This window comes from Melanaphis sacchari, unplaced genomic scaffold (assembly GCF_002803265.2).
Source record: "Melanaphis sacchari strain LSU unplaced genomic scaffold, SCAv2.0 Contig32_pilon_pilon, whole genome shotgun sequence".
NCBI classification, from domain to species: Eukaryota; Metazoa; Arthropoda; class Insecta; order Hemiptera; family Aphididae; genus Melanaphis; species Melanaphis sacchari.
The window spans coordinates 665,847-680,147 of NW_020271199.1; the positions used below are offsets into that span (position 1 = coordinate 665,847).

The following is a 14,301-nucleotide window of genomic DNA, read 5'->3' on the forward strand; positions in this document are numbered from 1 at the left end:
CGGCACACCAGTTGAAAACCACTGATCTACGGTATACATGTTTAGTTCTTAATTTTTTAACAACATAATAAAATACGTAGAATATACGTTTAATATACAAGTTTCCTCGTAAGTTATTATTACCTACTTAATTTAAAAGTTCAATTAAATAAAACGTCAAATGTATTTCATGAATATTTTTTACGCGTATCCAAATTTTCAATTTTGACAAAAACAAATATTCATGCGTTAAAGGCGATTTCTAATCAAACGTTTTATATTTTCATTTCTTATACATCGTATGATTTTCTAAGTATTTTAACCTTTGAGCTAATTATATATATATATATTAATATTTTAAATTTTAAATTTAATATATATTTTTTTTTTATAAATGTTGATAAAAATTTTGACTGGATTAAAAAGATTAAACATTTAATGTAAGTTTAGTACCTACATAGTTTTTTTTTTATCGACATTTTAAATTAAAATTTTGACGCAACTAGATGTTTAAACGAAGTTTAACGGTTTTTGTTGTTTTTGTTGCAATTCAAATATATTATTTTTATTATTCTTACTCGAAACTTGTTTACAATAAAAATATATACCCGGCGCACGAGGAAAAGAGTGGTTTTCCGCTATTAAACAAGTTTGAGTTTATTGAACTTCCATCCCTCCCACTAAAAATGTATTGAATAATGAATACGCGTTTGACGCGTTATCGTGTGTGGTGCCGCGGACTCTTGCGGAAAACAGTTATCTAGATCCGTCGCGGCGCTAATGTACAATAGTTGGTCAAAAAGACTGTGGGCAAATTCCATGGCGCTATCTTGTGGATGTATTTTAAATACTCGACGCCCGATAATATGCATTGTAAATAATTATTGTAATGCGACCACGACAGAGATATTCACCGAGTTCTAATGTTTGTTACGAATGGTACCAAACATACGAGATTTCTTTACACTAGTGCTACGAAAAACGGTTACCAAACTTAGTTTGGTCACCCTACTTTACACACCCGTTAATAATAATTGTCGATTGATGTTTGATTTAGCGTTGATGGTACATTACACAATATCGTACAATATTATAATCGTTATAACTCGTCGTTATTCATACAACAGTGATCACCCCAATACAACAATGATAACAGAATACAAAGCGACGGACGGCTGGCAGATGGATGTCAGAAACGTTATAAATATTATCGTTTTCGTGTTTAGTCGTTCATTGGTCAAAGCAATGATTATAGCTATCAGACGGTCGCATTGTTTTCGCCAAGCAATTACGCACCAGATAAGCCGTGAAATATTTTAATGTAGTTCAGCTTATTGTTTAATGTTTAGTGTTAACTTCACTGATTTTCGTGTTTAATTGTATCATTTATTAGTGTTATTACGTCCGGTTGATGTCATCTAATTCCTCTTAACGTACCTAGTTCGCTGAAACATTTAATTTCACGCGCAATGTTGTAGCGTATAAAATTCCGGTTTATGAACGTGCTAATTTCGCAATGCATTTAAAAAACTATGGGTAAGAGTGTTGTACAATCTATTGTTTAGTATCGATGTGCTGGTTCTTAACTGCTTAATATGTGTAAAGTGTAGATTATTAAATTTAACGTATTTTATTTAATTTATTTATTATGTAATTCATATTTTATATTTCTCAGAATGCTCTTCTAATAAAGTTGACACAATGGTTGCGAGTTTACAATCTAGGCGTAAGGCACTAGAATCTAAAATTACCGAAAAGAATCGCGAGTTAAAACGATTATGTATACAAGAAGCAGAATTGACAGGCAGCTTACCACCGGAAATCCCATTGGATCCTGGTGAAACACCACCTACATTTCGTCGACGTGTTGGAACATCGTTTACTTATCCTGAAAATTTAATAAATAAGCTGAAATTTAAAGATGTAAGTAGTCATTAATATTTTTACTCTAATATACCTATAGATTTTGTATAAGTGTATTAATTGTTAGGATGAAACTTTGGCTTCACTTGAATTGGAGTATAAAATCCAAAAAGGAATTGCTGAAGCTGCTTTAGGACTTGCTAATGATGAGACTGCCAATAAATCTGTGCGGCGTAAACATAGAATGATGTATCAACAAAGTCAAAGTAGAATTATTGAACTCGAAACAAGAATCAATTTATGTAATAATCAAAAAGTAAAAAAAAAGCCTCGCCCTGAGAGCAGTTACACAACAGGTAATATTTAATTTATGATCATTATTGTTAAGATTAGAGAAAAATAAAAATAAAAGCTATTTAAATTTAATTAAGTTAAAATAAGTAAGAAAAATAATTTCTTTAAGTAAAATTGACAAGTTTTGGGACTTTGGTAAAATATGTTACAGTTATAGTAGATAAATGTAAATTGTAACATAGACCAAGTAAAGTTTAAATTATTAATTCCTAAATTATTTTAGTCATGTAGATACATGTTTGCCAGCTATACCATGATCCAGTGTTCAATCTTATACATTTAGAGTAGAGAAATCTAATAATTTACATACTTGCTTACCCACATACCACTCTTAAGTTTTATGTTTAAATTCTTGAGTTGGTTATTTAATATTTTTATCTAACACTAGTAATACAATTTAAAGGTAAATGCACTTTATCTGATTAAATATAACCATATAATTTTCTTGTTATACACAAAATCTATTTCTACTTGACATACAGCTACACATAAATCATATTCAATTCTGAGTAGAGCATGAATTTATTTATTTTCACAATAATGTCTCTATTTATTTATTTATGTGTTGTGTCTCAAAACATTTTTTTTTTTTTTTTACTATAAAATTCTTAGTACTTTTGTTAGTTATTAGGAAAATTAAAAACCAGAAAATTGTGTGTTAAATAAATGTTCTCATTTCATTGTAATTAAAAATAAATAACGATAGATCTATGAAATTTTCACCAAATATTTTTATTAGCATTTTCTATATAAAGCATAAGTTTTGAAATATTTTTACAAAATAATGAGAATATTTGTATTATTTGCTAGTTAAAAATGTTTAAAATTCATAACTTTGTATAAAAATTTAATACAAGGTTTCTTTTTTGTTAAACTGATCTTGTATTATTTTGGCATTTATCTGTTAGAAAACATGAAGATTAAACTTTATTATCACATTTTTGCTTTAACGACTACACAGTCTATATGGACATTTTTACTATCAATATTTTTTCTACTGAATACATTTCATCCTATAATATTATTATCATATAAGGACATTTTTATCTAGATTTAATATTTAAAAATGTAAGTGCAAAGTATTGCAATTATTTATGCACTTATGTGAAAATAATATGTATAAGATAAATAATAAAATAAACAATAGTAATATAAAATAGTATAAATTTAAGTTAGTAACTTTAATTTAGCTTCAGAAGTGCTATTTTTTAGGTATTATGTGTTCCCTACATAAGAAAATATCCAAATTTTTACAATGTATACTAAAGAAAATTTAGCCTAGACACTAACATAGTTAGTTAGCATGAAAGACAATATACTGTTAAAATGTTACTTATAGACAAATTCTAAAATATTAATGGACAGATGGTATTATCAATTAAGGGATACTAAAAATAATTAGAAAATAGAAAGAACTAAAATGGCTATAAGAGCTTAGTTAAATTATGCAGATCATATCATGAGGAATAATCAAAACTATTTACACTACTCATTCTTATTTATTAAGTACAGTTACATATCTTTTTAGCTTTCATATATGAGAATCATTTAATTCTGTGTATTAGTGTATTATTTTCAATATCTTTTCTAAAATCATAAGTTTGTCATAAATAAAATATTAACAATTTGATCAACATATAATTATTATCACATATTTAATTTTTTTATTTACAAGACATTTCAAGTATATACATTCAAGTAGAACATTCATCAAGCAGTTTACACATTATAATATTTGTAAATGTTTTGTTAAAGCAGAAACTAATGTTATTCATTAGTTATTAACATTATTTACCAAACACAATTATGATTTTTAATTTTTAATTATTTTATGAGCCAAATATTTAAGTGAATCCCAAATAGTATTAATCAAAAATTATATAGGTATTTTTCAAAAATGAAATCAATATACTACAATCATTGTTATTATTATAAATTATTTTTTGTCACAAGCTCTAGTTCCATGACATTTACTGTTACATAATTTTTCAGTTGTGCTATACTTACAATATTTATTGTTGCAATCAATCTACCTGGTACAACATAATTTATTATTTTCACCTGATTCCCTCAGTATCAACTATTTACCATCTAATAATTTGATTAAATCATCTGTTTCTAACAGTTTTTCTTAGAAAACATCTTTTTGTTAGTGTGTGAAATTGTATTTAAGAAAGCTATGTTCTATACTAATAACAAAAAAACAACTATGTATTTACCTTATCTGTGTACAAAACAGTTGAATAATATGATTTACTGCAATATGTACATACATTTATAGGAATTTTTATAACAAAATAACAGTAAGAACTATTGGAATCATTGTTACAAATTATCAAGACATTTATTTATTATGAATATTGACAACAAGAATTGATCATGCATTATTCATATTTTAATTTTAATTTTGACTTTTATCAACAAATTAACTAATTTAACAACTTTTTCTAACCAAACAATAACAAGATTAAATCTGGTGTTCATAATGAAGGATCCATTATGTATTAAAACAAAGTATATCATTGTTATAACCTAACTAAAAATCACATTCAATTTTCCAAATAATTAATGTTTGTTTTATAAGATTATTTATTGTATAATTGATTATTAAATAGCAAAAACTAAAAATGTGCTTTTTAAAATGTAGTTTAACTATTTTATTTTAAAATATAACGAGTATTTATCATAAATAATTATTATGAAAATAAAATAAGATCATGAAATAAAATGATTGATTAAGGACAATTAATAAAATATAATAAATTAAAAATGTATATTTTGTTGTTTTTTATTAGATTTTGTGAACAATCTTAGCGTGACTGATGGTACTTTTGTTGTACCTAAAGAACCGAATGTACAATCTTTGAATCCAAAAGCTGTATCTAACAAAAGTAATTTAAGACAGTCTCAATCATATAACAAATTCCCTGGTCAAAGAAATTCTCATGATCCAAGGTAATTTTAAATATTTAATTATTTTAAACTTAAACTCACTCAAATTGTTTATAAAACGTATACAATATTTTTAGTTTAAATATAAGTACTTAAACTCCAACATTAAATAATTTATCAATTATATAATTTAATTAAAGTTGAATATTATTAAAAAAAAAAATCATTTTTTAAGAATTATATATATATATATATATATATATAGTGGAAATTTAAAATAATTAATATCTTTTCTTTAAAGTATTTTTAACATAACATAGTAAATTTAAATAATTTAAAATATATTACATTTTATACATAAAAAATAATAATTTTACTAAAAAAAATTTTAATTAATCAATTTTTAGAATTGGAAATGGGATACATAATTTATGGAATACTCATGAACATATACCTAGTTCCAATATGCAACCAATGCTATTACCAAGATCAACAATTAGTTTGGATAAAGAACATGGTAAATTCCTAGTTAATTGTTAAAAAATATATTTGTAAAATTAATAAACGTTGTTGAATTAATAGTTACTCATCCTAAAGATAATGGTGTATTTTTTAATAATAATTCAAATTCTACAAATTTGCCATCAAGTCATGAATTGTCAAGTAAAATTATTGATCAAGATTTCACGTCTAAGTATAGAGACAGGTATACATTATTATATTTTATAATTTGTGATACTACACTTTTATAACAAAGATGATCTAAACAATTTAATATTTTGTGATTACAGGTTTGGAAGTTTAGATAGGCGACACACTAGAAGTTCTAGTTCTCGAAGTAATAGTAGTGTTGATCATGAACCTTCGACTATTCCTGTAATGCCACGACATACAAATTCACAGCATCCCACAACTACCATTTTATTACCAAATCAAATGTACCCAGAAAATAGTTTAATGAGAACTCATTCTCTGGGTAACATTAAGAATGAAAATCAGCAACAAATAGAAAAAGCATTTACAGATTCAAATCAGATTTCATTGTCTGAAAGTAGAAAAAATTCTGAAAAAAAATGGGTTGAAACATCATTAGACAGTAGTAGTGTTGAGTCTGGGCCAACACTTACTCATGACTTACCGCCTCCTATTAAAATGCATTCGCCTCCAATACAACCTGAAAACCACCCACTTCCGTACGATCCACTAGTCAGTCATTTTGACACTGTAATTATTTTATAATTCTTGGTTATTTAATTTGAATAATTATGTATGTATGCATATTTATTTAATAGGTTCCATTTGAATCACCAAAAAATCATACGGTTGTTCAGGTTGGAAAATGGCAACCGTATCGTGAAGTAACTAAGCCATTTGAAATGTCTGATTTTTATAAATACAGTACAAGATTTAGGAAACCATCAGCAAATTCTAATAGTGCAGCTCCAGAAGTAGTTCAAACTACAGCTAACCCTTCACCAACACCATCCTTGCCGCCTCCAATACCAGCATTACAAAATAAAGGAATTTATCAACCTTTAAAACCTCACAATTGTCATCCCTTGGTACCTCAGTAAGTTATCTTATAATTATATACTTCACTATAATAAAAAAAACATTTAAAATGTATTTAATTTTACAGAAATGTTTCATTAATGGAAGAAACAGTTTGTCCTGTTGATTCATTTGAACCAAATAATGAATTATGTTTAGATGAAAGTGTATTTGCTAATGAAATGTTATCTTGGTATCAAGATGAAGCTACACCTCAATCTAGGACTGCCACATTGGTGTAATTTTAATTAATGATACATAACTAAAACCTTTTGTAGTATATTTTGGAATTATAAATTTATGATAGGCAGCTAGAATATGACCAATATAATATTATATATTATTATTATTATTATGATCTTATTCTTTAGATTATTTTAATACACCATAATTCATCTATATGGACATAGTTTAATGTAAATTTTGACAAATTTATGAAATTTTAATACAAATACATATTTTTAATGTTAAATAGTTTTTGTTTTAACACTTAAAACATGTCTATCATTTATTATACTATTATTTAATTTATTTTGTATTTAAGTATCATTGATGTGAAAAAAAATATTGGGTTTCATTAATATTTGTAATTTTATTTCTGTACAAAGGTATTTTAGATTAAAATATGATATAAATATAAAAATTAATTTATTGAAGTAATGATGATTACAAGGGTTTTTATATTTATTATTATATACAATTCTATTAATATACCTACATTTAATTTTTTAAGACATCACATTTTTAAATATTTTATAATATGTCAATTTTATACATTTGATTATTATAACCATTTTTTTTTTTTTTTTTTAATATACCTTAACAAACCAAAATTATTATTATCTTTTTTTAATAAATATAACAAAATGTACTAAATCTATAGATATATAAATATATCGTTAAGTATTTAAATATACTACAAATGCAAATGATTTATTAATACAAATATAAATAATATTTTGTACAAGATAAGACTGAATGTATTGTGCAATTAGTCTTAAGATTTTAAGACATTGATGTATTTTTTTTATTCATACAGATTATTGATTTTACTAAATTATTGATATTGATTATTAATGTATGCAAAAAAACAGATCATCTATTTTATTATTATTTTTATGGTCTTATGTATTTATTTATTTTTATAACTATAAAATATATATATTTTAATAGCCTATATTCTAATAATTATTTTTATTTTTATTCATAAAAAATATTAGTATACAAATCATTAAACTCCATGTTTAATTTCAATAGAAATATATTGAAATATTTTTTAAAACGCTAAATACATCTAGTATGAAAATTACTTTATAGTATATTTAAATTATTTAAATTTAAAAAATATTGATTGTATATTTTATATTTTATACATAATGTATGCACATAGGAATTAAACATAAATGCATGTTTATATTTTACTTTTAATTATTATTATTAATATTTATTTCACTACACTCTACATCACATACATTTTATGCAAACAATTCTTTCAGTTATAAAATGTGCTTCAGTATAATGTTTGAAATTACATTAATTGTTACTATATTTAAATATACATGGAAATCTATAAAAATAATACTATTTAGTTGTAACATTATGCACCTAATCTGATTTTATATAATAAAATATTTGACCTTGGCGATGTTGCTCTTTTGCTAATAAACTCATATATTGTAATAAATTTTATTTGATCTTGTCTATTATGTTGTATAACGTATTAAAAACTATAGTAGTTTTTACAATTTTTTATCAATGTTTTGAATAATAATTAACAAAAAGGTTTTGGACCCGAAATTAACTGCCTGATTTTGCATATATATATTTTATACTGAAAATTATTTTTATTTTTAGTCTGCTAAATAATATTTAAGTTCTTTAAGTGTTCACAATACTATTTAAGTACCAAACGTGAAAATAGTAATTTACCATTTAATTATATGTCATTTGTAGTAAACTTAAGTAAAGATCCATGTCATCGCTATGATATTTTTATTCTAAATAAAAATCTTAATATTTTTTTTTTAGGACTGAATAGAAACTTTTTAGTGGATCTTTTCAACTAATAATTATTTTTTGAAAATTTTTTAAATTTACTATAGTTATTTTTATTACTATATTTTATTTTTATACTTTTATTAATTAATAATTTTAATATAAGAAATATAATGTAAATTTATTAAACAAAATGAATATTGTTTTGGTTATTTTAGAATCCAAAAAATATTTTAATGAAAAATTATGATTGTATTGGTAAAAATGTACATTAAAATTATTGGGATGATAACTATTACCCCCATTCAGGACCATTATATTGTCATCTAATCTAATCCTAAAAATGTTGAAATGAAGTTCTTTCCAATTCATTATAATTTCGTGAAGATAATGACATGCACATACTCTGAGCAATATTATAATTAAAAAAACCTAAAGTAAACCCCAATGCTAGAAATTAACTTAGTGCATTTAGGTACTTTAGGTACTTTAAAACTTTTCCTATATAATTTCATTGTTAGTACAGCGATCTGTTATCAAATTCATTTTCCGATCATAGACAGATACATAATTTTTTTAATATTAATTATGGTTACTGGATGATGGATAAAAGTCATCTATTAATATACCAAGATATGTAGCTACTATCATCGGTTCATTTTTTATAAATTAATAATTATTAATACATTTTTGAAATGCATTTTAATTGTAATTACTAATTGCACGTTATTGTGGATGTTATGCTATTAAATGTACTTATTTACTTACCTACACTAAACTACCAAATGTTCGGTATCGGTATTATGTTTTTTTTCGATGTAGATACCTACCATTTATTCATTAAGTACGGTTTTCGGGTAAAAACCATTATTTTGGTTAATAAAAATTAATAAAGAGGGGGGAGTTAAAACATATTGATTAGTGTTATTTTTCGTTTATTACATGTTTAGTATATAATTATATAGACGCATACTATGTACTATACTACTATGTAGTACATAGATAGGTAGCTAGACGATATTTCATACCTATTATAGACAAATCGTTTTTCCGTATATCATGATTCATGACATAACGTGGTTGTATCTCTTTATTGCAGCCAAGAGTTATAATTAACCGATGATACATTTCTTTTATAAATATGAACGTTTTATTATTGTGGTTCATTTTTAAATTGATATTTTATACACTCATAAAACTTGAAATGTTAATGTTTAATAAGTATTTACTTCATTAGTACTTAAAAAGAATCAAATAAAATAATAATAGTATCGATAATTATTATGATTGATATGATATTTATAAATAATAATTTTATTACCTAATCGCCTTTACCTAACTGTTCTAAAACAAAATATACAAAAAAATAATTGAAATATTGTTATTATTTTAATAGGTAAATGAAAATTTTTAGTAAAAAAATTAATTGTTCTAAAAGTTTGTTGACAAATATAGATACCTACTAATATACATGTTTATCATTTATACCATTATTTTCATATCTTAACAAGCTTTCACAGACCACAGTGTACACTAATTAATAATTATTATAGTAACCTAAACATTTAAATATTTTTAGATTAAATAGACCAATTGAGGTACTCTGATAATTAATTTTTCAGCAAAGAAATGGATTGGATTCATTGGATTCAATTCAAAACTTGGCATTTATGTAGGTAAGTATTTTTTTTATTTTTTTTTTTTTTATCGTCTTTAAAAAAAAATTATTATATGTTAAAATTGTTATCAAAAATAAAGTTTTTTCTGTGAATAAACATTTTAAATATCATTAATTAATTTGGTTTATTAATAATTAGGTACTATCAATAAATAAAATAATTGTTATGAACATTAAATTGAGTTACTTACAAGAAAGGTCTGCTTTTATAATATTATGGTGCTAACTATTTTTTTTGTAAAGTAAACATCAAACTCCTCACCTATTTTTATAATAGGAAAGCTTTTCTTAGATAATATTTAAATTAAATCTAAATTTTAGAAACGAGTTGCCATATAGTGTGAACCCAAATGGATCTAAAAATTTCGATAACTGTACCTATCGTCCGTATCCATAGGCGTGCGTATAGAAGGTGCCGTGCGTGCCTGAGTACTCCCCGACCTGTAATTAGACCAATTGGGATTCTACAATTTAATTCTTATAACATATAATATGGGTTCAAATTTTAACTGATGTTACTACCTAATATAAAAATATAATTTTTTCTTAAATATAATATCATGTTAAAAATTAAACAATGTATCGATATAAAAAAATAATATAACGTAAAATATTTTAAATTTTCATGGAAAAACTTATGATTATAAAAACTAGATGTTAATGATATATTATTGACTACGAAAGTATAAAACAAACAATAAATAAACATTGCAATTAGCTTGGAAACAGATATAAGATCCAAGGAAATGTATAACATAAATATATAACATGGTAATAGTAATTATAATATATACCACTGTAGTCAGTCCACCGATTAATATGACATACCTATTAATTCTGATAATATAATTCCATGATACAATTAGAGACAATCATTAAACGGGTTATAATTTTATAAATTAATTTTTACTTTTTTGAAGTAGAAAAAAACGCAACCAAGTGATATCTGTTATTTTTTATAATTATTATAAAAAATATGGAACTATTATAAGTTGATCGTTCATTAATTTACTAAATAGAAAATATTAATCACGGACCATGGTACAACGATTACTGTACACTGAGTTAATATTGTTATATTGAGTATTTTTATTTTTTTTAAATATGTCAACAAAAAGCAGTTTTCAAATATGGAAAGAATAAAACAATTTAAAATCGAAGAAAATACGAAATTCTTCTGACAAATTTATTCTACCCAGAACAAATCGTAAGTTTATATAGAAATAGCATTGATTTTAGTAAATTTTAAAATCAATGTTTATAGTAATGTTTAACTCATATCGATATTATTAAAAACTTATTTACTTACTAAATGTTAAAAAAAAAAAAACTAAAATAATATGTTTATTTTTATTTCTCTTTACAAATATACATTATTTATTATTATTGAATTGAAAAACGAGAAAGGTGACTAAAAAAAAAGACGAATAAACAATCTGAATAATTCGAATTATGAACAAAATATATGAACCTTGTGATAATTCAAGTAAAAATATAAACAATAATTAAATAGAAATTAATAGTTGCTTTATAGGTTTAACACTACCAAGTAATAAATTTGTATTTTATCGTTTTATTGATTATTTTATACTATATTAAATAAGTGAAACAAAAATCATAACTTCAAATTAATATTTTATTATTATTATTACTACTAATGATTTTAAATGATATATTTAAAAGAAAAATTGTAAGTTATGTTTATTTGTATATTATAATTATTAAATATACATTGTACATGTCTTGTTAAAAGAGTATCCAAATTAAGTAAAGGGCCCAAAAATATTGTAGGCACTCCTCCGAATATTAGGTTTACGCGTGCCTATGACTGTACCTATTAACCGCTATTCATTTGTAAATTATTATAATAACGTTTAGATCGTTTTTTATATTATATCGTATAGCATGGTTATTTAAAAAAAAAAATGCATTTGTACTAAATAAATTTAAGTGAAATTCATTTTTACATTTTTTAATACATCAAAAACATTTTGTCTAATAATTACATTACTACGTGTAAAGAATGGTTAAACGAAACAATAATTAAACTATTTACTAGATCTTTAAGCACTACTAATCTAATTAGTTAAAATAAATACTAAGTAAATGCAGTTTGAAATGGGTACAGTTCTTTTTTATAATTAATTTATTTTGTCTATCATAAAATTTAGATGTCTGCATTTTAATATACTATATAACTATTAACCATAATATTTGTAACATGTAATTCAGTGTAAATTCTTTAGTGTGTGCTATATTGGTAATTAATTATTTTTTGTAATATTGTATCCCTTTGTTTATCGTTTAATGATGATTTTAGCTAATTACTGAAACAATGTTAGTTATAAGTTTGTCAGTAACTATCAAAACAGTAGCTTACCAAAAATACCGCTAGCATTATAATACAGTATTACTGTTAAATAATTTGAATGATAGAAAATTTACTAATGATCCGTAGCTCGTCAGCCGGGATGCTCCACTAAGATCGATGTCTTTTTTTATTAACTTTTACCAAATTGTATATGTGTATATGTTTTTTATTTTAAGTGGCTATACGGGTATTATAATTAGAAAAATTGTGTCTAATTTTATAGTACGTTTAGTGTAAATGGAAAAAAAAATATTATAATTTTTTTATTAAATATACGATAATTAATGTGTAAGAAATCAACAATAGGAGAAAACCGATAATTTTTCTTATACTTCTTCATTAAAATTTCTCCAGAGGGAGTAAGTGAATTAATTACTAAAAAGCTGACAATAAATTTATAATTGCAATATATATTTATATTATAAATTAAAATTTAAAAGTTTAAGCTAACAGTGACATGCAGAGTGTAAATGTATAGGTAGTATTGTTTTTCTTTCTTAATATACAATTGTTTTATTCTTATTTTGAATTTTTTTGTATAGGTAATTAGGTATATTATATATAAATAAAGTTTAATTTTGAATTATCTAGTTATAAATGTTATTTTTATGTTCATTCTTTTAGTATCAATATTTAAAAAATTAGTTTTGTATAAATAAACTAAAATAGAAAGTTTTATTACCAATTTTTAGATTCTTTAAGAGGAATAAAAAATGTATCGATTTTACAAAAACATGTAGGTATTTTTTTTTTTACATATTTTTGTTTTTATCAGTTGTCGCTTTTTGGAACAACAAAAATGCTTTTATTTTCAATACTGAGGGTGGTTTCTGGTAGCAGATTAAATTTTATCAACACTTTTTGGAGGTAGGAAGCAAGAAAACTTCAGTAATTTTTTTAATAATTGGGAAAATATTAATTTAATAATAATGTTTCTAATAATATATAATAATTATAACAAAAATTGATACGAAACAAAGCACTGAATTTAAATATGAATTTAGCTTTAGGATTTTTATATTTTATCAGTATATTATTTTATAATAAATAATGATGAATAACCATAGTTTTCACTAACACTATTACTTCGATAACTATGATCTAAATAATTCAAAATAATAGTCTTTGCCAATATGATCGCAAATTATTAATGGTGTACTTATATATCCATACAGATATAAAGTTTATAAATATTTGTTAATTATTACATACAACTAAATACATTTTTAAAATTTAATAAAAAAAAAAATAAAATTGATAATCAAAATTTTGTCGGTTGCTTTAAATTCAATTTAACAAATGAAATATGATGTATGAAGTAAGAAAAAGATATATTACTTTTATGACACAAATAAACATAAAGTGAAGTCACTATACAAAAGTTGGCGTGATAATATTCTAAGTTTCTAAGACTGTCAAAGAAGGTAAATGAAGAGTGGAAACATAAGATTAGGAAGAGTTAACGTGATGAATGTAACTGTAAACTGGTCAAGGACAATTTTAGTAAAAAGTAGAATTTCGATTAATGAAAATCTTAAAAATAAACTATTGTCTATATAATATATGTTATAAAATTTAAAAAAAACAATAGATAAGTAAGAACTAAGCATCATGATAT

General features: G+C 23.5%; 1 protein-coding gene across 2 annotated transcripts; it reads left to right on the top strand.

Annotated features, from left to right (window-relative positions):
- Positions 1 to 950: 950 nt before the first annotated feature.
- LOC112596526 (FERM domain-containing protein 4B) lies at positions 951 to 7,060 on the top strand. Of its 2 annotated transcripts, none has more exons than XM_025342255.1 (9): positions 951 to 1,515; positions 1,655 to 1,902; positions 1,970 to 2,198; positions 4,992 to 5,151; positions 5,496 to 5,605; positions 5,671 to 5,794; positions 5,880 to 6,294; positions 6,381 to 6,658; positions 6,728 to 7,060. In XM_025342255.1, the coding sequence occupies exons 1-9, from the start codon at positions 1,512 to 1,514 to the stop codon at positions 6,879 to 6,881; spliced, it is 1,722 nt and encodes a 573-aa protein (XP_025198040.1). In that variant the 5' UTR covers positions 951 to 1,511; the 3' UTR covers positions 6,882 to 7,060. The 2 variants fall into 2 exon arrangements, with proteins under 2 accessions (XP_025198040.1, XP_025198039.1); XM_025342254.1 differs by having other exon boundaries at positions 953 to 1,515; positions 5,880 to 6,312; positions 6,728 to 7,059.
- The last annotated feature ends 7,241 nt before the right edge of the window (positions 7,061 to 14,301 follow it).

Bases quoted from the DNA above. Each gene is read 5' to 3' on its own strand.
- LOC112596526 (XM_025342254.1), top strand. The intron at 5,152-5,495 runs GTAATTTTAAAT...ATCAATTTTTAG, and splicing joins AGAAATTCTCATGATCCAAG to AATTGGAAATGGGATACATA. The intron at 5,795-5,879 runs GTATACATTATT...TTGTGATTACAG, and splicing joins ACGTCTAAGTATAGAGACAG to GTTTGGAAGTTTAGATAGGC.